The sequence below is a fragment of the Physcomitrium patens genome, chromosome 22 (genome assembly GCF_059467195.1).
Source record: "Physcomitrium patens ecotype Gransden chromosome 22, ASM5946719v1, whole genome shotgun sequence".
In the NCBI taxonomy this organism is placed as follows: Eukaryota; Viridiplantae; Streptophyta; class Bryopsida; order Funariales; family Funariaceae; genus Physcomitrium; species Physcomitrium patens.
The window spans coordinates 954,682-978,378 of record NC_143431.1 but is presented as its reverse complement, the minus strand read 5'-3'; the positions used below and the strand labels follow the sequence as shown (position 1 = coordinate 978,378).

Sequence of the window (23,697 nt, the reverse complement as noted above, 5' to 3'; positions counted from 1 at the left end):
TAGATGTGTTCTTCCAATTCTCTATTGAAGAAAGCCGTCTTCACATTCATTTGGTGCATCTCCAAGTCCATTGCTATTCCAATTGCCACAATGATTCTAATGGTGGTGAATTTGGCCATGGGAGAAAATGTCTCATTGAAATCAACACCAGCAACTTATGAATAGCATTTGGCAACCAATCTTGTCTTATACCTCACAATATTTCCCATTGCATCTCTTTTGGTTCTAAACACCCACTTACAACCAATTGAAACTCGATTTCGTGGAAGTTGAGTCAATTCCCATGTTCCATTGTCCATGAGTGATTTGTACTCTTCTTCCATAGCATTCTCCGACTTCATAGCATCCGTGGACTTCATTGCATCATAAAAATTCAACAGATCAGCAAGAAGTGTAACATTGGCATGTTTTTTACTTACTTGACGAAAAATATGGTCCTTCCACCATTCATCACATTTTTTTCTATTTCTCAAAGGTTATCTCCTTTCATTTGAAGAAGATTCAATTTGTTACACTCCATAGTCACCTCCAATCTTCTTTTCTTTTGAAGATAGTCTTTTTTCACTAAAAGGTTCATAATCCTCATCACCATCATCATCAACATCTTCATGCTCTACAATTACTGGTCTTAGCAATTGTAGAGGACTTCTTGTCCACCTTCTTTGCCTCTTTATCTTCATTTCCACCTTTACAACCATCATTGTCTTTGTCTTCTTCTTTCTTTGCTGAATTTCAAGATATATCCACAAACACACCATTACTCCCACTTGGATACATCTCCAAGTGCTCATAAGCACTCTTGTGCTCCAAAAACTCAACATTATGACTTTTGATGATCTTTTTAGTCTCCAAACACATGAGCCTATAAGCCTTTGTACCTTCACAATATCCAACGAATACACATTTTGTACCTTTTGCATCAAATTTTGATCTCATACAATCTGGTATCTTTACATATGCTATACATCCAAAGGTCTTCATTTGAGAAACACAAGGTTTTCTGCCACTCAAAGCTTCTTCTGACGTCATTGATGTAAGTGCACTTGTAGGACACCTATTTCTTGTGTATACTATATTCACCACTACTTCCGCCCAAAATTCGTGTCCAAGGTGTTGTGCATGAAGCATACTCCTTACCATTTCCACAATGGTCCGATTTGCTCTTTCAACAACTCCATTTTGTTGTAGAGTGTAAGGAGTAGAGGTTTGTCTTACAATACCATGCAACTTTAAGAAATCATTGAATTGCTTTGATATATATTCACCTCCATTGTCTGTATGTAATACCTTGATATTGCATTCATATTGCTTCTCTACAAGTGCCTTAAACTCCTTAAACCTTGTGAAACACTCACTCTTTGCTTTGAGAATGAAAATCCATACTTTCCTTGAAAAGTCATCAATGAATGTGACAAAATACCTTGCACCTCCTATTGATGGCATCTCCATAGGTCCACAAACACGAGAATGGACAATCTCCAATAACTTGGTTGCACGTGTTGCAACTCTACTTGGAAATGAGGCCCTTTATTGTTTGTCTTGAATACAACCTTCAGAAGAAAAGTGTCATAGCATTGTAGCTTATATGATGAAGATATAAGCCACTTACCATAGATTGGAGCTCTTTCATGCTTTTGGCATTCAAATGATCAAGGCCTCGATGCCAAATGCCAAACTTATCTTAACCTTGAAGAAATTCAACAAATGCTACCACTTCAACTCTATTCACTTTCTTACACTTGATGAAATAGAGGTTGCTATCTCTAAAGCCCTTTGCAATATGATCTTCTTTCAATGATTTCACAAAACATCCATTCTTATCAAATTGTACTTTACAACCATGTGAAACAAGTTTACTCACCAAGAGGAGGTTTTTCTTCATCTCTAGTACATGTAAGACATCCTTCAATCTGATCCTCTTGGTTTGGCCTTTCACAAAAATCTCTATAACAATGGAGCCTATTCCAATAGCTTATACTATACCATTGTCTCCTATGAGGATATTTGTTGTTGAAATCTCTTCATAAGTGTCAAATAAATATTTGTATGGAGTCACGTGCTTGGTGGCACCAGAATCAATGATCTACTTGGACATGGAAGCAATGGAAGTACCTTCACTTGCCATGAATGCATAATCATCACCTCCATATTCATCACGAGTATTGTTTATACTTTTTCTATCTCCTTTCTTAGCCTTGTAGCAATTTCGACCAAAGTGACCTGGTTTTCTACAAATGAAGCAAGTTCTCACATTGCCACATTGGTTGAGATGACTCCCCTTGCCTTGCCTTGAAAAGAGAGCCGAATTCTTACTTTGGGGCTCTTTATCTTTTTTCTTGATCACTTCATGGGCAAGTCTTGCCGTCACATAATCCATTGTGAGTTCTTTTACTTTGATGGATTTCAATGCCACAATGAGGTAGTTGTAGGACTCAAGAAGGCTCATAAGTAAGGTCATGACAATATCACTCTCTTTTAAAGGCTTGTCAATAATAGCAAGTTGATTAGCAAAGGCCTTTACCTTGTTGACATGAGCCATGAGGTCTTCACGTTCTTCCATCTTGTAAGTGAAGAATTTCCTCCTTGTGAAGATAATATTAGACAAGTTCTTGCTCTCATATATGTTGCAAAGAGTCTTCCATGCTTCTGCTAGTCCTTTGCAAGTGATGATGTGAGAAAAGTTGGCTTTATCCAAATTAGTGACAATCATGCCAAAAGCCTTCTTTTCACGTTTTGTGAAGACCTTCCTCTCTTTAGTATTAGCATGTGTGCTTGGAGGCTCTTTACTTTCATCTATAATGCCCCAAAGGTCCAAAGTTGCCAACAAAAGCTTCATTTTGACCTTCCAATGGTAGAAATTGTCACCTCTAAACTTCTCAATCACTCTCAAATCTTTACCCTCACTTGAAGCCATATCTTAGAAGAGGTCTATCAAAAAATATCAAAAAAAAGAGTCTCTATGTGTTTAAAATCACTAAAATAATTTTGTACTAGCAAAATCTCAAAATGCCCTCTTGTGAATAAATGAATGTTTCTTCACTCCAAACACTCCCAAATCAACTTTTGAAGCTTCTAACAAGTATGTGAACTCCAATCAATTTCACCATCTAGTTCTTCCACTCTTAAAACTCACTTTTTCACCACAAAATCAAAGACACTATCAAGGTCTTTGTATAAGGTCTTAATCACTCAATCCTAGGAATTAAGAACCTTCAATCTGATATAAGAGATCTATAAGGCCCAAATCAGAACCTCCACAAGTCAAAACACCAGATTAGATCATACAATCTCTAACATCAGTAAACACCATAAGATCTATTCCATACAAGAAGAACAACCAGCAAATGACTTCAACTTACTTGAATAGCACAACAAAGTGTGTGTAGGTCCATAACCTTTTGAAGAAACACAATAAGCAAGACACAAGTAAGTAGAAATCAGCAAGGTTAGATTTAAGAGAAGTGTGGAATGAGATACTTCTCACTTCCAACACCCTTTACTTATAAGTAGAGGTTACATCCTTTTTGGCTAGTATTCATTTTAATTTTATCCAACTAAATCCTAGATTCCTCTTAACCTAGCTGCCATCTATAATCCTAGCCGCCACTTAAAATCCTAGCTGCCACCTTCATAACTTTTCTTCATCCTTTTGCTACCCTTTGATCATTAGTAACTTATCTAAGATAATATATTTTACCTTATAACTTATCTTCCATTTACTTTAACATACTCAGTATCAGAGGGATGTGAAGGCTTCTAGTATTTGATAAATACTCATCCATGTCACGCTATTCTCATGTCATACCAGCCGTGTTCACTTTGTCTTCCTATGCACATGGTTGTTCATTCCATCTTGTTGCTATGAAGCGAGGTTCACTGATTGAATAATGAACTCGAATGGCTAGCCAAGGATGCTCTATACACTTTGAACTAGAATTGCACATGGAGTCAAAGGATCATGTGGAGTTGAGTGCAAGCAGTTCGGAATTCCTATTCCATTCTAACTCAACTTCAAAGTCTTCTACCTTAGGTGAAAAAATTCAAAACGGATGAAGTAGACTAGGATAAACTTTTACTTCAAATGAAGTTAGGTTAATATTGGATGATGTTAGGGTTTGAATGAAATCAGGTTAAATAGCTGGATAATTGAATTTGAATGAATATAAGATATAGATGAAATTATATTAAATAGATAAACAAATAATTGAATTTGAATGAATTTAGGATGTGGATGCAATTTTATTTATAAATAAATTACTATTATTAGATAAAATTTTGTTGAAAGATGAATAATAATATAAAATAATATAGAATTTCTTGATTTGTAAAAACTTTTGAATTGATTAGTATTGCATATATGGTAATGTGAAAGTTGTAGCGATTATATAGGATTGATTGAGAGAGCTTAATATATCATTTAATAAGTATTCAATAAAATAATTATAATAAAAACATAAGATAATCAATTCTAATGAGTTATAATAAACTCTCAACTATTAAATATTCATTATAGTATACAAAATACTTAAGGTTCTTGTGATTTGTATATACGATAATTAGATTTGAATATCTTGCTTGAAAATGTACATTGCATCTGGTTATAGAAAATAAATTAGAAGTTGTAATAATAGGATTTTAAGAATTCTAATAGAATCTCAAATAAAATCTAATTAAAGCTTAATAATTTTATTGAAATTTGAATCAAATCCAAAAGAATTCTTAACAAAATTATAAAAATATTCTAAAGAATTTGTAATGAAATCACAAAGAATTTTGCATAAAAACAAAAAACCTTAAAAAATAATAAAAAAATCTTTTTAAATATTAAAAATAGAAATTCTAAATGAATCCTAAGTAAATTTTAATTAAATCTTAATATAATCCAAAAATTCCTAACAAAATCCTAATCAAATCTTAAATTCTAAATCTTAATTTAAATTCTAATTTAATCAAATCCTAATTTAAATCCTAATTAAATTTTTAATCAATCCTATAAAAAATTAAATCCTTAATAATTAATAATTTAATTGTAGATTTTGACTAAAAATTTGTACATCCTTCAATAATTTAATTCAAAATAAACTTAAAAAATTTGAAGAAGATTGAACTTAGTAAATACAAAATAAACCTTATAATCTACTTAAATATCAACTAGCTACTTTTTCCAATCTCTCAATGCCAATATCTCTTAATTTTATTTTCTAATAGCTCTCAAACTTTTTACAATTATTAGAAATTATGTCTACTTTTAATATGCAAAATTTTATCTCAATTTCACTTGCAAGTTATTGCAAATTTTAGAAATCTTCACTAATTCTCTTAACTCTAATTCGTAAGATTCTAACATTTTAAAAATTTAATGATCTTTATATAAGTTATTTGATTATGCTCAAATATATAACTTATATTCAATATAATAATAATCATCTAATCATAAAATTTCACTTATAGATTATCTATCAATCTCACAAAATTTTCTAAAGTATAGATTTTTTATACTTATAAAAAATCTAAAGTCACCTCAAAAAAATCCTAACATTGTAAAATCTTTACAAAGTTATTATAAATTCAAATCATTAAAAATTATGATTAAAGAATTTCTTTCTAGTTTTCTTATAAATCTTGTTTTCTAATCAACCAAAAACCTTTGGATTGCCATGCAAGTATTTAAGATTGCATTCTACTTTCTATCTTTGTTTGTAGTTTTTATGTATTTATTGCATTAAAGAGATGAAGAAACAATAGCCAATAGTTTCAATTTAAGATCCATTATTTGTTGACTTATTAGATGAGATATTATAATTATCATAGCCTTCAAGACGATATATTAGGGATGAAGACCTTTGAGAGCAATATGTTCTTCCTTAAATAGATAGCAAGATACAATGTATTTAGTATTACAACCTAAGAAGAGAATCTTGATATTTGGTGATATTATTAGAGGTAGGAATGACTCTTGGTGATACTAAAAATATTTTGTTTAAAGGAAGTTATGAAGGTCTCAACAATGATCAAATAATAGGGTGGTCTTTCCATCCTAAAATGAGACATTACCAATAATTGAGAAGACCTATCAACTACCTTCAAAGAAAACAAAGATTAGAATACATAGCAAATATAATTTTTTGCACCTTAAACTTCTTTAATATGTGATTACCGATCCTCAAAGAAATTGTCTCTAGAAGGAGGAGTAATGTCATAGATATATATTGATTATAATTATTACATAGCTGATATTAATAGATAAAAGTAAATAATAATAGATTAATTTTATAATATCTTTTAAAAAGCTTCTTAGAAGATTCATAGATGCTACATTGACTTTACATATATTTATAATAATTTAGTAGATTAGAAACTTAGTCAACAAGTTAAGTATATGCCACAAATGTTGATAGCTTGTAGAATAAGCTAACTATATCGTGCTTATTGATATATTGTAATTATTTATAGTACATAAAAGTTAACTAAAATAAATAATATATTTATAAGTATTGATGTACTTTAGAATAGTTAGTAGGTTAATTTAAGGAGATTTGATATAAAAAAATTTATTTTGAGATTTACTTAAGTTGATTATAATATTTAAAATATATAGAATTTAAATATTTAGTATAAAATTCAAGGAAAAGATTGGACCTCTAAGATGAAGATTCAAACCTTTAAGAAGCTTATTTAGAAGGATGAAAGCAAGGCATGGATGGATGAAGGCTAAAAGTAAAGATCTTTATCTCTATTAGTCAAAGCCCATGCCTAATAGATATTCAGCAAGCTATCTACGACTATAATAAGGATTTTTGCAACTTCAAAAGGAGAATTTGAGAATAAAAAGTAAAAATTGTAAAGTTTAGGATTTGAGCTAAAATTTGTATAAAAATTTTAGAGAATTAAAATGATGAAGTTATAGTCATTTGAAGTTAAGGTATCTTTTTAAGACATACTATTGCTATTTTGAGGATACAAGGAGTTTTATGATAGATTTTGGAGATCAAGAGAAGTGTCTGCAAGGATGATTTTAAAATCTATATCTCTTATGAAAGAATTTATGTATTTGGAGTTTATATGAAGAAGTTATAGAACATTGAAGACAATATATGTAATTCACAGGTAGTAAGTGAGTCATTTTATTGATAGTAATGGTTGGACCCATATCTTGAGTTTTTGGATGAATTTTTGGCTCAAAATTTTTAAAAGTGAGTATTATTAGGTTAAAAAGCTATAGGTAAAAATTTTATGGTGTTTGAGTACTTATTTTGTGAGATATGAAGAAATTTTCACACAAGTGTATGTAAGCAAGGATTTGAAGCTATTATTAGGATTTTGTCAATATCTCAAGTTTTACAATGAATTTACAGTTGAAATTTGTTGCAGTAGTTTTTAAAATTATATTAGTACTTCATGTAAAATTTTTGTTTGTTTGGATGGTCCAATCGTGAGATATGAATTGTTGTAGTTTGAAAAAAATTCACCTTAAGGATATACAAGGTTTTATAATATTTTTATTATATTTTTGGTGAACTTTGGTACTTAGGGCTTATGTATTGATGTAATTATCTCTATAGAGATAATTTCATATATAAACTTGGTATTTTTTATTTTTATTTTTTTATCTTGAAGCTTGGTTGAACAATTAGTAATAGCTAGAAGTCCAATACTTTCTTAAGGCAAATTCTTTTTACTTCGACATCATATAGAAAACTTGTTTTGTAAGTTAAGGTATATATTGTATAAAGTCAACATGTTTTGAAGGTCGTATAGAATGTCACCATATAGCTTGTAAGTAGATTGTATATATAGAGGTAATAGTAAAGCCCTCTTCATTCTTATCAACTTATTTTTTGCTTCTAGTCTAGTTTTAAGAGTCTATAGTTTTTTTATTTTTTAACAATAGTCATTTCAGTTTCCTTTTAATATACGTACTTTCTTATTTTTCTTTTTTCATACTTCTTTGAAAAAGTCTCACTTGTTTTTTAGCTTTCATTGAATTATTTTCCTTGACACTTATTGATATTCTTAATGAATAATCATTTTTTTTTTAAGTTTTGAAAATTTTATTTGTAAATCTTTCATTCTACATATGATTTTATTTTTTTATATGATTCTACATTGATGCTCATTTTTTCTTTCTTTGATGAAGCCATTGAAGGTTAAATCATAGAAATATGATAGATAGTAGGTATTTTTATCTTAGATGCTTGCAATGATCTTTGAATATCTATCATGTTCTTTTTTATATATTGTTTTTCAAGCAAACTATTATGTCTTCTACTTGCTTCTAATTTATTGTCTATATTTCATCTTCTACTTTATTTTTAAGCAAATGTTTTAACTTCTCTTGCAACTTCCTATTAACTACATGAAGAAAAAATTCTTCTTTACTTGAATCTAATAATTTCTTCTCTTTATTTAATAAACCAAAATTTTGTCTTTCAAGCTTCTTCAATTATTTTATTGCTTGAAGATCCTTTTTTGGACTCTCAATCAATTCAAAAATGACTTCTTTGTAACCTAGTCACTATCTTTTAAAAACAATTCATCTTTCAATACTTGAAAAAAAATCTCTCATAAACCTCTAAAATATCCTATAACAGACTTGTTATGATTTCTTATTTTTGGAGAAAAAGCTAATTTAAATAATTAAACCATTTCTTTCTTAGAAACATGCTTCAATTTTATTTCTTTAAAATAATACTTGAAATATTTTGTAATTTCATTCTCTTCAAACTAATCAATCTTATCTGCAACCGCCTATAAAGCTTTATTTTTCATACCCTTTTTACAATATTTAACCTATAGTTCTTGCATAAATAAAGCAAAGGCTTCAAATATGCTTCAAAATTAGAATCAAAATATATATCTTATCTTACATTCATACCTCTACTTATACCTCCACTTGCAACTCTATTAAAAGTTCAAATTGAAGTACTATCCATAGCTCCTTCTTCAACTTTCTTATCTTTCTTCTCTATAATTTAAATAAATAAAATAAAATAAAATAAAATAAACACCTTTTGCTTTAAGCTTTTTATATTGGATTCACCAAATATGTCGTATTATATTAAGTCTTGCTTAAGAATAAATTGGACACTTGACTATAGAAGGTAAAATTGGAATTGCAACAACAAGGTCCTAACAACTCTAATAGAATCCTAAATAAACCTCAATTAAAGCTAAAAAATCTTAATCAAATCTTGATCAAATTAAATTTAGATTTTTAAGAATTTTTTAAAGAAATTCTAAATAATTCATAAATTATTCTATAAAAAATTTAAAGAAATAATAAAAAAATCTAAAGAAATATCAAAATAAAAATTATTTTAAAAAAATTAAAAAAAAAATTCTAAATAAATCATAGATAAATCCTAAAGAAATTCTAATGAAATATTAATCAAATTTTTAATCAAATTCTAAATAAAATCCTTATTTATTCCTATTCTAAATAAATTCCTTTAATAGTATTTATCCCAAATAGTTGAAGGTATTGTTGTATGTTAAAGAGCTATTAACATACATTTTCTTATTTTGAAGCCCTAGAGTATATATTAAGCTTACTAAATTTCAGCCTAGTAGATGTCAACTCCCTTGTTCTAAAGGCTTCTATTTGTCCTTGCAAAGTAGCTATTTGGCCTAAGAAGTATTGTATTTAACCTCCATTTGAGATTATTCGATGATATCTTCCATGCTATAATTCCCCGCTAGACTTCACTTTTGTATGCCTTCTCACTTCTTGGTTGACTTTTTAAGAGTAACTCACAATAGCCTCAATATAGTACCTAATGTGACTACAACAACTGACTTTAAACTAGACGATGACTATCGATACACTACCAAAGAATAGTCTAATACTTGCTATGTTATCAATAAAATAGGACCAATCTATCTTAAGTGTTGAAGATCCTTCTAATTCATAGCAACATAAAACCTCCTCACAAAGTAAGACAAAATGGGCCAGAATAAAACTAAATAGAACTAAACAAACCTAAACAAAATAGGACATAAAGGACAAAACTGAGGAACCGGAATTAGAACAAAATAGAAGAGAATAGAAAGATATAAACTCAAATTTTATTAAGAAAAAGGGTCCAAAGCCATATTTGACAAGCTGCCTCAAAAGGTCCTAGCTAGTCCTATTTATACTTTGTTCTACCATCCTAGACTTTCTAGAATGTTCCTAAATGATAGACCCCACTTAGATAACCGTCCTAAAATCCATCTAGAAGGTTTTATAGTAGGTCCTACCTAAATAATCGTCCTAAGCCATTTCTAGAAGGTTCCACAATGGATCCTATATAGTCTACTAACCTAACTCCAATTCTAGATACTTCCACAACTTTTTAAACATGGTTCCAATTATCTATTCATATGTGTCAACAATACAATTATCTTATCATTACCTTATTATAGCATATGTAGACGTGCTAAATAAGATAATTCTTATCATTTGGAATAAAGTGCCAACATAACATTGCTATTGTATTGAAGCAATTGATAAAATTCTCTATTACATAAATATCACTAATAAATTATTTGGTGGAATTACTATAGTCTTTAAAAGAGATTTTTGATAAATTATTTATATTATTCTTTGCAACAATCATATATTTGGTCTCATATTAAAGTGTACAAGTTGATCAAAAATATGCATTTGAAAAGTATATTTGTTGAAGAACTTTTAAAGATATACATTATATAAGATTGTTATATTTGAAAAGTTCTTTATGATACAATGTTTTTGTTTAATATGTTTAAGGATGGTTTCCATTTGTAGGTTAGAAATGGATCAATTATTGTAGATCTAGAAGTATAGTGATTCCTCGAAAATCTATGAAAGTAAGTCCAATATCAAATGATTTGATTCAAGATGTCAATTTGAGATTAAATAAAGATGGAAATCTTGAAGATGAATATTTTACCAATATGTCTATTTTATCTACACAAAATTATGATATTGATGATCTAAAAAAGCATGCTATGGAGAGATTTTTTGATGTTTCATGTGTCTATTTGAACACAAATATAGTAATTATGGAAGATGGTACCAACAATGATAATCGTTATCTAATCGAGTATTTAAATAACTAAATTCCATTAAGATTGCTACCATTTAGCTTAGAGACCAAGGTTGGATGTCCTATTATGTTTTTACAAAATATTGCTCTACATGAAATACTTTGCAATGGTTTATGTTTAGTCATTATGCAACTAATTGATTGAATTACATCGGCAAGGTTATTATTTGGAGAATAAAATGGACAATTGTAAGGATCACATTACGCCCATCATCCGTAGAGATTCTACAGAATGCAGCTTTGGGTGGAGGCGGGCTGGTAGGCTGTTTAGTGTGTTCACCCCCTGTCAACTGGTGTGTAGATTATTAGAGTGGGATAGTAGTTTAGGGTGGAGCGAGAGAGTGTGGAGTTGTTGGGTGTGGGCACTTGTTGCAGAACAACCAACCAACCACCCTGTTCTGCTCTGCTGTGGGATTGCCATTGCTGCTGTCATCGTCATCGTGAGTGAAAGTGACAGTGCTGCTGCAGTGCAGTACACAAGGCGGGGCTGTGTCGCAGCCACAATGGCCGCGCCGCCTGGACGGGGCGGGGCACTGGTGCGATCTGTGGGAAGGCTGCTGGAGCGTAGCCTTCGCGGGTCTGATTCCCCTCGGGGGCTCAGACTTTCCGGCATGCAGTTGAGGGTGACGAGACCTGACCAGCGGTTGCGGCAGGTGGTCCCAATGCTGCCAAGGGCGTTGCCTGGTGGGGTGCCTTGGGGTTGTCGAGCGCCACCCGAGCGTGGATTTTTGAGTGCTGGCGATGGGGATGAGGAGAGTGGATTGGCTAAGCATTTCGAAGAGGATCGTGTTATTGGGTACATTTTATTTTGGCCCGATTGATTGATTGATTGATGTGTGTAATGCAATCCATATCACTTGGACGTTTAGGGACGCATTCGTTGCAAATATCTCGGCAATTAGAGCACGTATGGAGCTTTTACTGGTTGTTTTGTTATGGTCCACATTCGGGATTTAATCTCGCTTTCTCATGGCATGAGAGCAATAGCTGCATCACCTCCTCATTTGTTGCATAACCGCGACACACCATATTCGTTCTGATACGGTCTGCATCTTTCCGTCATGACTCATACCGTCACAAATCTGTTGAGTTGTGACGCAGATAGAATGCCAGTATGAGTCATGGCAATGAAATGCATTTAGACACAGTTTTTTCTTTGAAGGCTCTGTCTACACGGTTTATGGCAAGGCAAATTCGCACCGACTGAAGTGGAGAGAATGTGTGTTTGTTTGCTATTACTGACCTAATAGGGGTAAAAAGAAAAAAAAATGCGCGGTTAGGCTGATGCACTGTTCATAGATTTCTGTTAGAATTTCGTAGAGTTTCGTTGCAGCGCCCAGGTGTACCAATGATGTTTGTATCCTGGGATGTCGAAATTTGGAGCACGGCAGCCATTTTATTGTTATGCACTACTCTTGCGTTCTGAAAGAAAAAAGGGATTGTCTGTAGGCACACACCGCAGCAGGTGTTCGATGTGGTGGCAGGCGTTGATACGTATGCGGATTTCGTACCTTGGTGCCTGAAATCAAAGGTCTTGTGTCGCAAAGACAACAAAATGGACGCAGAGTTAGAGATTGGATTCAAGGTTTTTGTTGAAAATTACATCTCTCATGTCGAACTTAAGCCTCCCGACCTGATTAAGGTGCTCTCGCATACCCTTCCTACCTGTTGTACGTGACACAAAGACTGTTGCTCAAATTAGAATGTCACTTTCGTCAAGTCTGCGAAGTATTTCTGATTTCCGAACATGTCTAAAATTGGTTCAAACATTGATGGATCCTTTTGAAACGTGATTTAACTGTCTTGTAAACCAGACAACAGTTTCACAAAGTACTCTATTCGACTTCTTAAATAACGAGTGGCATTTCAAGCCTGGTCCAACTCCCGATTCTTGCCATCTCTTTTTTGTGGTTGATTTCCAGTTCAAGTCAGCTTTGTATCGAAAGGTATGTACTCTCTGCTTTTTTAGACTATTCTCTAGGAGCTTATTCAGATCTAATATGATATGATTTATCAGGCATTTTGTTAACAAATTTTTGTACGTATACTATGGACTGATCTACGTATGTCCATGTAGGTGGCCAATATTTTTTTCAGTGAAGTGCAAGCTCGCCTTGTCGACTCATTTGAAGAGCGATGTAAAATTGTTTATGGTCCCAGCGTGGAAATCGTGACGAGGTAGTTATCACCATTATTACTACGGTAGTTCATTATGGTTAATTCACGTAGTTCAATTCATTATTTGATAAGTTTATATATATATATATATATATATATATATGTATCTCCAAAAGTTCCGTTGGAAATTGAAACGTGCATGTGAACTGAATGTTCGCAGGAAAAAAAATAAAAAGTAACGTTTTTGTGAGACTCGATGTGTGAAAACGAGAAGATGATGTTAGTTCCATCTGGTGCATTGGATTCCATCGCAATGGTGGCTTTGGAGTCTGGACATTTCTTAAGCATTTTTGTTGCAGGTATTATGGAATGATTCTTAAGTCTAAGCGAAGATGCAGCACAATGTTTTATGCTTCAATCCTCAACCACCTGATATTTCCGGCTGTTAATGAATTTCTATATTGTCCATCATTGATTTCTGCTGGCATATTTTCAATGAGGCCGCTATATCTAGATCAAAGTTCATGTACTGCGGGACGATTGTTCTTGCCCTCACCTTCTATGTTTCTTTATAATCTTGTGTCTGCTAGAGCAGCTTGAAGCGTTACAAGCGATGGATTCTCTGGTTTGAACAGTCGGATACTATCCCTTATCAAGGTACGAGACCTATTTGGTTGAACAGTCGTAAGACCATGAGTGCATTAAACGATTGTGTAATATTAGCAGCAATAGAATCCATGTACATTCGCTTCATGTTACCGGTTGTGATTGGAAACTCTATCATCTGTTTAATATTGTGTATAATTGAGCACTCTGCACGCAAGGATGCTTCGTTTGAAATCAATGAGTATTTGGTTCATGTAATTAATGCAAAAGTTGAGGCTTCAGAGAACTTTCGTATGTTCGTCGTTGCAGTGCCCAGACTACAGAGAACGGTGCCACAACAACTGGGTTCTCACGTTGCACATAGCAATACTTTCAGTCTAGATGGCCGTTCAATCCTGCTGTGTTTCTTACCGCATTCGCCTCATGCCCTGAGTTTGAAGCTGTATCACAGCGTATGCTTCTCGTTCCCAAGCCCCTGCTTCCTGCACCAGCGTTCGATATTATTTTATTCAATTTCAAAGAACTTGTTTATTTTTTATTTAGATCTTTTGAAAATGGGGTAGCGCATTTCTTGCCTTCTCAGCAGGTGAACAATGAATAATTTTTGCTCGCAAGTTCCAGTTGCCTTTGGTGATATAATTAATTTTAAAATAAAAGGTTTACCGTTGAATGTTCATAAATGAGGCTCACAATATTCATTCTACAAAGATCTGACTGCTAGAATTTCAACCGTATATATTAAACTTAAGCACAGATGATGAAGCACAACATTAGAGTGGGATGTAGACTTTAATAAATGATAGGTAAAAATTTGAGTAGAATTCCAAACTTTGGTTAGATTATGTGTTATTATTTAGGAGTGTCTTATAACCAAGTACCAGAATAGACACTTAAAAAAAAGCCAAATCTTGGATTGCTTCTATAATGGAAATGTAAGAATGAATAGCACATTGAGAAGAAGTAATTACAAGAAGAGACAAAAATTGCAAGAAAAAATTAAAATTTTAAAAACTCTATTTAGTATAGTCCCAATGAAAAAAATTAGGGGATCAAGTAGGCTATTTACACCCTAAACGTACTTCATTAGAAAAGCAAGCTGCTCATACTAGTTTTTTGGAACAGTGTTTTGTTTCCAAAAAATCAACTGATCTTTTCTCTTGACTTCTACCAAAATCTACCAACAAGCCAACATGGCAAGCGAAGTCAAAGAAGTTAGAAGAAGAATTTAGAAGATTTGTTAGAAAAACACATAAAAGTAGAAGCATAGCAAAAGCTCTCTTTGATACTGGGCTTCAATGTCATTCAATTCCTCCATGAGCCAAACATACAAGGTTTATCGTCCCCACTGGGAGCTCATGTAAGGTCAAAAACCATCACCAGGAGATAGGAATAGTCCATCAATTGTAAGTAATCTCTGATCCGCAGCTCAAAAATACATGCCTAAAATGTCGTAAAAAGTTTCGTACTAATAGCGCGCAGCCAACAACTTTTTGGACTCATTGTTGTTGTTGTGGAATGATGCTTCGTCCTTCCGCACAGCAGAGATGGCAACCACTAGTGCAGCTCCTAGGCTCTCCTGCATCACCTTGTTGCTCTCCAACGCTGCAACGGCCTCCTCCAGTACCGCTGGCAACAGCCTGACTGATTCTTTATCCAACTCTTCAATGTCTGTATTTGACCAATCAATGCACAAATCAATCGGTTAGCGAATCAAACGGCGTAAACTAAATCATGTGATTAAATTTGAAACAAATCCATGCATACCAGTTTCTACATCGTTTCAATGAAACTCGGAATTTGAAGTTGAGTTTGAGAAGGCTTATACCTATGGGCTTGGGGACATGAATGTGCTTGCGTAAGCCATCGATTCCTGCAGCGAGGATGGCAGCTAAGCCCAAATGGGGGTTGACACATCCGTTGAATTGTCTCAACTCTAGGCTGCTCACTTCGTTGGGGCTAGCACCATAAGTCGTTCGAAGAGGTGCTAGCAAATTGCCTTGTCCCCAGAAGTGGTAGCCAGCACCATTGTTTGAATCATAGCTGTAGATGCCCAAATTGTTCAGGGTCACTCCTTTAGCTAACAGTGAGCATGAAAAGTATGTTCCTTAATTAGGACTAGCAGCAAGATGTACTTTCTTCTAGAAGACCATGCTCGTGACCTATTTTTTCTAACACAGTAAAATATATTCGTTCCAGAACACAAAATGCACCAAACGGAAGAAATAAGTTACCAAATTGGGAGTGGCGCAGTGAACGCAAGAAGGGCAGGCAAATGATGGAAAATTCCTCCAAGGAACCTTTGCCCGAATTGAGATAACCCATACTTGTCGTTCGTAGTATCCATGGATCCGACCACATTTAAATCTTCTTGCCACAGGCTTAACCGGACGCGTGAACTGCCAATGCCTGAAGCCTCTTGCCTAGCAACAGAAGTCAAACAAACCAGTCCACTATAATACACTTGACTGCAATGCACTGAAGATTGCAAAATGCTGATAGATTCACGGTTCAAGTCCTAAAATACTGTGGTAAATCTACGCATTCATAGTTGGTAGATACAGTACATAAATCAGTCGACAAAGAAAACGATGAGCACTGCATACAAGTTTGGTACAAACGTAGCACGCAAGGAGTGCTTGCTAGCAACTGCATTCACAGTCTCTCTGACAAGCAGGAAATTGTCTGCAGCAGTAAGAACGTGGGTATTTCCAACAGTCACCACAAATTGACCTCCTCCTTCACAGTGCATCTGCCAAAAACCTCAAAGTTAGGAGTGGAAGTTATCCATTCATCTTTTCAACAGCAAATTTGATCGCTCTGTTTTCGAAATCAGCAGGATGCAGATTTTCGGCGCCCTAAAGAGACTAGAGCACATTCAAATCTAGAATTGTTGACCAGTAGCGACTCTTTCAGTTACCTCTTCAATGTGGATGTTGAGAGATGATAATATATCGTAAATCTCGGCCAAAATGGACGAAGCTGCATGAACACCAGCTGCAGATGAAAATGGGCTTGCGGTCAGAAATTCAAAGTTTTGGAATCCAGAAGATTGTTTGATAAGGTAGAATCCAATGTCAAAGCCTGCCCGCATCACCTACAGCAACATCACCAAACAGGAGTGTTCGGAAGTCTCAGTGTCAGTGTCAAAAACGGCTAACTTCATAACACTACCATTCCAAACTCAAATATGCTGTAAAAAGCAAAACCAAAGAAGAAGAGCAAAAAACAAAAATAAAATAAAGGAAAGAAAAGAGAGAAAGAGAAAGCATTTTCACTAGATTGTAGCTCATGCGAAGCGTTTGCGAGAGGCGTTGCAGCGTGTTGCGAGGGTCACACTTCCATGGAAGTCCAGGCTTTTCATGTATGTTCACAAAGACCAATGCATCCTCTGAACACCTGCACCAACACTAGGGTTAAAACTAGACGCATGGAACTCTGGCATTTGTCTGAGCAACAGATTGCCTAGTAATAAAACTATGCATACCTCAAAAACAGATGGAACAATGAAGAACTACTATCTACGGGAAAGCAAGGACCTCAGTACAACTCACCAGGGAACCGTGATCTTTGTGCTAAGATCTGGCATTAGACGAACTTCACCTACTGATGATAATCCAGAACCAAGAGCAGCAAAATCTGAGTGAGCCGTCATGCCCATGATGCATGACGGAATCCCCACCCCATGCTCCACCACCACCTCCTCGAACCTCCTCCTGGGAACAACCTACATCACAATATAAGACTTCAATTTAACATGCTTGAACATTTCATTAACTCGCAGCAAACAGATCAAGAATGGATTAACCAATGCGACCTCTACGTGTTGGAGACATGCTTTGCTTTTAACCATATTTTATGTTGCTGATACCCACACGCATCTGATTAATACGTAGGTTTTGATTGACTAAGAGCGGTAAACATACCCGACAACGAAGTTGCCCTGATGTGTCCGCATAAAGCAACCGAACACGTTTAACTTCAAGAGGTTTCTCGTCAACTGCTATTACAGCAACAGGTACAACAACTTCAGGCACGGCTGTCACTAAAGCCACGGGAGCTACGGGAGCCACTGGAGCCAACGAAGTCGCTGCCGTAGCTCTAGGTACGAACTGGGGAGCTGGGCCAAATTTGGGAGTTGGATTCGCCTCGTTATAAACATCTTTTGAGTTTGGGTGAGCGGAGCCATTAGGATGCGGCGACCTCCCCGGTAATCTAAACTCAAAAGAGGACGGAGGTTTTTCAATTGTTAAAGGAGGAGCGAGACTCTCCTGCAGTCTCAGAAGGCTTTCAGTTGAATGTGAGCGAGCTAAAGAAGAAAACGGTGCACGAGAATTTCCTTCTAGCTTGTAAAATTCAATTGCATTGCGGTTCAAGATCAGCTCAGCAGCTGCAATTGCTTCTTCGAGCGTCAAGTCGCCGTTATCATACGACTCACAGAGCACACGAGCTAGTATGTCGCGTGACCACTTTGCCCCTACAAGTCGGCACATTACACAGGTTATTAGATATCCAAAGACGGGCAACACAACAGAAGAATGCAAGAGCCTATAATGATTTAACCACTGTAATCAATGTATTAAAGCTTCAATTTCCCACTCGGTAAAACGAAATCACGGTCTTGTATCAAAAGCTTGACAAGCATGCACATTTGTCCACACCTAAATAAAACGTCTCCGGAAAGGCGTATCCATCACTGCTGAACATTATCTGCAACACAAGTTGGAACCAGTTCAACAAATCAAATACCGGTAATTCGCCACTTGAGAGTTGACCCAATTTTTATTTGAGCTGCATAAATTAGAGCTCAATAAAAAGCCGAAGCAAACTCTCGTGAAAAATCAGACCAACTCATTTACAACCAAAAAGTTGCAAGTCCAGGGATTTCTTCGTTAGGACCACGCATCACTCTGCATGAGGATTACCGTAATTCTAATTTTCGAGCTATTTATTAGCATGGTTTGTGGAGAAACTCACCTTGTTCACAGGTGCCAGATCAAGTAGATCACTGAGAGCACACCGCATCCCTCGAACGCTTAACATAGGCACAACAAGGCCAAAATCGATGTGCACCTGTCAATCCATGGTGTCTAAGCCAGAATCACTCCGGGTACAAATACTTCATCCCACATGTACAAATTGCAATTTGCAAATATCTTCAACCAGAAACTTTCTGCCACTGGAGGAACTACTGCATTAGTGCATGTTGTCTTGCTTCGGATGCTAAGATTAATTATGCTTCGGAAAATGCACACAATCGTACAAATACAGAGTTCTTGAATGCCTACGAATACCAACGTGCATTCGACAGTACTTTTCAAAATGAAGAATTGAAACAAAACCTGGGGGTAGACGCTCGCAAGATACGACGCCTCACGCATGAACGGATAGGACCCATGTAAGAGCACGATGCGGCTTTTTGCAAACAACGGATCTTCTAAAATAGCACGAAGATGTAGAGGATTTGCCAGCTCCAGCTGCAAGTCCTTGTCGCCAAAGCTAGAACACGCACAACGACGTGTGTGAGCTTCACCTTTTGGCTTACAAATATCGTAAATGCGGCAACAAACCATCCCAAAGTGCAAGAGAAGAAATAGTACCCAGTATGAATTTGCATGGGAATGTTACGCTCCGTAGCAACCTCAAGTGCGCGGACAAACATGAAGTCAATAAACGCTTTGTTGGAAACTATGACAGACTGCCCTGCCTGATGGTTTTCTGCATATCCAACACTAAAGTACTTGGTATCTGATTCAGCTGACTAATCATAAACAGTATATCAAATTGTAGCCCACACGCAGCGAACAGAAATCTCTACAAGCAGAGAGTTAATTTTTAAGGTCCAGGAAGACAACACGTACGGAGATTTTCATGGAGGCCAGTCTCAGCAGCTTGCGCAGAGACCAAGGGGTTGATACGAAGTCCACTTCGATACGCACATATGCTCTTGAACGCAACTACCTTCTCCGCAAGTGTGAATCCTTCCAGTTAAAGAAAATGAAACTTCGGGCAAAAGAAGGAGTTCATTCACCAAAGAAACTTTCGGCAGGAGATTCTTAGGAATTGTAGCGAGCTATCACTGACTACCCCTATATGGCACTTCACGTGGTTATAACTAGCAATGCTGTGTTTCAAGGAAGAAAAAGCATATGTCATCTCCTCAACAAACCACTCCATGAGTACAAAAACATTAGGGGAAAACAAAAAGAAAAACAACAAAAATAAACAAAAGAAACACACAAACAAACAACGAAAGTTATGAAGGATATGACTCTAGTGTCGACACAAATCGGTGGTCAAAGCTACTCAGCGTCCAAGTTGCAAATCCACCTTGGCTCTGTCAGCATCAAGCAACAGCATAATGAGAAATTAGGTGACGAAATTTTCCAGGTGTAATGAAGAATTCATGAAACTTCGGACTAAATCTGGATTTCTCGGGGTTAAAGATGACGACCTGCTCCACTTAGCCTCAACCACATTGTAGCACACACTGCAGAGAACAGAACTGCTTACCACGGGCTGGTTGAGCACGGCCTCCGCAACAGTTTCAATTCGCAGAACCCTATGCACACTACGAATATACTTGCGATGCCAACCCAACCCCAGCATTCGATCCATAGTCAAGCCATCGTCCAGAAGGACATAGTCGATGTTTGCACCACCGAAGCATCTCTCACTCACAGCTTCGAGGCCTATAGATTCCCTGTGCGCCTTAAGAGAAGCCTCGTTTGGCTCAACGCCGTACATGTCTCCTAGTTCTTCCAGGCTCCTCTGTCAACACCAATATACATGAAAGGGATGAGAAATCTGATTAATTTGAAAGATACTGATGCTCCGATTCAACACCCACAAAAAAAAAAAAAAAAAAAAGGGGGGGGGGGGGGGGGGGGTAAATGTTCAGTGTTGAGCCTGAACGAGATAATTAACCAGCTATAGTTCCACGTCTGTAGACCAAAAGCCTCGTGATAAATGTGAAGCTGTATAAGTTAGATCTCTTGATCCCTAGAGAATGCAAGACATAATCCACTGTGAGAAACACAATATCTTATGAAATTCGATACGTTTACCCCTTTTCTGCATGCTAGAGATGTTTGCCAAGCTCTAGAGATGTGCAAGAGTAGGGATCGGCAATGAATGGGTGGGGAATAAACCTGGTAGGCGAGGCTGAGGGGCACACCGGAGAGAGTTTCATGGCCACGTTCGTCAGAAAGGCATCGCAAGAAGGGCAAGTGGGAATCGAGAGCCACCACGTTGTGTGCATGCGAGTCCACAAGGGGCACCTGCAGGCATGTCTGCCGGATATTCTCGTGATCTTGCTCCAGTGTGCTCGCCATCTTCCTACACTTCTTTTCCCACCCAGTAATCGCCGAGGACAAGATCTGCTACTCACCAAGAGATGACGATTTCCGCGAATCTGCGCAGACTCTCACAAATGTTGGAAAAGTCACGAATCTCCTAAACAACAAACTCCTTGAGCTAGGTCTGGATCGTTTTTAGATGCAGTGTGATTCGTGTCGTTTCCAGGCTTGATTATATTGTACAGATGCAACGAACTTTTAGTTGAAAACAGATTGGATGTCTTGAGAGGAGCTCGAGATTCCTCTCCTGCGATCCAAGCCAGAGACACCAATGAGACCCCCTAAACGCTCGTCAAACACCTAATCTCAAGATTTCCTCAGCAATACTATCTCACAATTCTCCTCAATCACCTTGCGCACACCTAATTTCTCTCCTCCTCCTACTCCTCCTCGAGGAACCATTTGACTACTAACCACTCAATGTTGATTTAGCAGCCGCACCCAAGCTAGGAAATAAGAGTTCCAGCAACAGAAAGATTGTTGGGCAAACCCAAACAACACAAGGAGACTAATAAGAAAGCACTCCACGGATCGGGAAGAGACGATCACGAAACCCAACTCAGCCCAGAGCCAAATCAACCTGCCAACCTCGGCGCGCCTGCTGTGGCATCGACCTACCTGCACTTCCTGCTGCTGCTGCTGCTGGTTGAGATCATGGCAACACATCAGCTCCTGACAGTGCAAGCCACCTGTGAGAAGGAATCAATGGAGCGATCTATCAATGGAAGTCACCCCCTCACGTCACCAGCATCGCAAATACCGCTGCGGGGGCTAGCTCATGCGAAGGAGGCCAAAATAAACCTCACCTGGGGAGCGGAACAGAGCCCCAGTCGGCCGATGCCTTGCATTTACTGCTCTCCCCGTGCCAGAGGTGGAGCTCTGATAGGTCGGTCCCGCACGAACGATTCGCACAACCGTGCATGCGATACCACGCATTTACCCCGACGACTCGGGTGGGCTCGAAACAGACAAGAAATTGACGCCCCTGGTTCAGTCTCCTCCGCCTCCGTCGCAACCTCCCCTCCTCTCCCCTCCCCTGCTTGCCTGCCTGCCTGCCTGCTTTTTCTTTCCCTAAGCTTACACCTTTGGTACTGCATCTTTCTCTACGACCCCTGCCGGACCAAACCCATTTCGTCGATCGTCATCGCTGTTGCTCATCCCAATCCGAAATGATCCATTCCATCGTCCTGACGCTGCCGCGGTTCCCGCTCAGCAGGAGCTGAATCTGGGTTGTGGGGGGGGGGGGGGGTAAAGGGTTCGCGGATCCCTTTTCACACAAACCTAGTAACGTTTTAAATTACTTTTCATGGTTGTCTTTCAGATTCCGATTTTTCTCTAATGCTGGGATTTTTTCACGCTGCCTATCTAGAAACTGTTTGAATCTTGTTCTATACAATATGCTTTTGTACATGATTTTGAGTTTTCTGGTGTGCACAGTTTTAAATTATATATTGATGAGTGTATGCTAATTATTGTTAATTAATAAATAAATAAATCTTTAATAGATCACTTGAGTTTTTTTTATTAATAAAAATATAATGAAATAAATATTTATATTATATAATAAAATCATGTAATAAATATTTAAATATAGAAAATAAAAATAAAACCCACAACTACTAAACAAGTATAACCTGACAAAGGAATTTACAAATAAAAAATGGCTCTAATTTTGATTCTAATTATACTTTCAATTACAATTTTAAATTTCTTTTGTTGAGTTTTAATAACTTGTCACTTAAGATTCTAATTTTTTTCTTAATTTAAACAAGCATTTGAAGAAAAAAAATTAAATAAATTAGTAATTAATAAATATAATAGTAGTATTATATATCTCTCTCTATATATATAAGGAGTTGTTAAAGCCACACCCTACATTACCATCTTATGATCAATTCCATCCATCCTTATGTCTTGTTTCATGTCTTCCATCTATTATAAATATCTATTTAAAGAGTTTATTATAAAAGATATTATATTAAACATTTATTTTGTATAAAAACTAAATTTTTGTGTTTAATTTTAATTTTGAAACTAATATAATATATAAAAAATACAATTTATTTGAAAAAATTCAACCATGATAAAAACAACTATATTCAATAAGTTGTTTTCTAAATAACTCAAATTATATAGATATCTTATTTATGAGTGATTGTTTGTGAGTGAACAAATATTTCAGATAAATTACAATAGAATGTTTATTGTAATAATAATAATCAAAAATTTGTGAAATTAAAACTAGAATAGATTGACATAATATTTGAGATCAATGTATGCAACAAATATTTATTTCTATTAAATATAATATACTTAAATTAAAATAATAGGAGTCAAAGTTGTATCCCATAATAAACATTCTTTTGTCTAAAAAATATATATTGTGCTATTATATATATATTATAAATATTTTAGGATTTTATTATTAATATTATAAATATTTATAGAATAATAGAATTACTAAAATTTTATAGCATTATTAAAAAGAAGCTTTAAAAGTATTATAACATTTATCTATTTATAAAAAAATAGTTGTATATTTATATGTA

The 23,697-nt window shown here is 35.6% G+C and overlaps 2 protein-coding genes across 5 annotated transcripts; one reads left to right on the top strand and one right to left on the bottom strand.

Moving 5' to 3' along the window:
* Positions 1-11,237: 11,237 nt before the first annotated feature.
* Positions 11,238-14,473, top strand: LOC112275351 (uncharacterized). 3 transcript variants are annotated; one of them, XR_016500175.1, is made up of 7 exons: positions 11,238-11,865; positions 12,519-12,711; positions 12,884-13,015; positions 13,147-13,247; positions 13,408-13,546; positions 13,783-13,844; positions 14,103-14,473. XR_016500175.1 is itself a non-coding variant. In XM_090246382.1 (5 exons), exons 1-5 carry the CDS (start codon positions 11,249-11,251, stop codon positions 13,424-13,426), a joined length of 1,062 nt encoding a protein of 353 aa, XP_090102508.1. In that variant the 5' UTR covers positions 11,238-11,248; the 3' UTR covers positions 13,427-13,656. The 3 variants fall into 3 exon arrangements, 1 of the variants encoding a protein (XP_090102508.1); XR_016500176.1 differs by having other exon boundaries at positions 13,778-13,844; XM_090246382.1 differs by lacking the exons at positions 13,783-13,844; positions 14,103-14,473 and having other exon boundaries at positions 13,408-13,656.
* A 576-nt stretch (positions 14,474-15,049) lies between these two features.
* Positions 15,050-22,233, bottom strand: LOC112275047 (protein fluG). Of its 2 annotated transcripts, XM_073530123.2 has the most exons (18): positions 21,955-22,233; positions 21,767-21,820; positions 20,942-21,204; positions 20,304-20,561; positions 20,061-20,127; positions 19,652-19,765; positions 19,391-19,508; positions 19,133-19,289; positions 18,768-18,863; positions 18,452-18,500; positions 17,717-18,267; positions 17,345-17,517; positions 17,069-17,189; positions 16,711-16,887; positions 16,397-16,542; positions 16,025-16,213; positions 15,619-15,833; positions 15,050-15,461 (listed from the first exon to the last, which is right to left on the bottom strand). In XM_073530123.2, exons 3-18 carry the CDS (start codon positions 21,122-21,124, stop codon positions 15,259-15,261), a joined length of 2,817 nt encoding a protein of 938 aa, XP_073386224.1. In that variant the 5' UTR covers positions 21,125-21,204; positions 21,767-21,820; positions 21,955-22,233; the 3' UTR covers positions 15,050-15,258. The 2 variants fall into 2 exon arrangements, with proteins under 2 accessions (XP_073386224.1, XP_073386225.1); XM_073530124.2 differs by lacking the exons at positions 20,942-21,204; positions 21,767-21,820; positions 21,955-22,233 and adding an exon at positions 20,718-20,767.
* Between the last annotated feature and the right edge of the window lie 1,464 nt (positions 22,234-23,697).

What these genes read in the sequence shown, in the direction of transcription:
- LOC112275351 (XM_090246382.1), top strand. Translation starts at nt 11,249, where the DNA reads ATGGACAATTGTAAGGATCACATTACGCCCATCATCCGTAGAGATTCT. An exon ending in GAAGAGGATCGTGTTATTGG is followed by an intron (nt 11,866 to 12,518) that starts GTACATTTTATT and finishes GATTGTCTGTAG; the next exon opens with GCACACACCGCAGCAGGTGT. An exon ending in AGTCAGCTTTGTATCGAAAG is followed by an intron (nt 13,016 to 13,146) that starts GTATGTACTCTC and finishes ATGTCCATGTAG; the next exon opens with GTGGCCAATATTTTTTTCAG.
- LOC112275047 (XM_073530123.2), bottom strand. Translation starts at nt 21,124, where the DNA reads ATGGCGAGCACACTGGAGCAAGATCACGAGAATATCCGGCAGACATGC. An exon ending in CCGTGCTCAACCAGCCCGTG is followed by an intron (nt 20,128 to 20,303) that starts GTAAGCAGTTCT and finishes TGATGCTGACAG; the next exon opens with AGCCAAGGTGGATTTGCAAC. An exon ending in ATTTGTGTCGACACTAGAGT is followed by an intron (nt 19,766 to 20,060) that starts CATATCCTTCAT and finishes TGGAAGGATTCA; the next exon opens with CACTTGCGGAGAAGGTAGTT.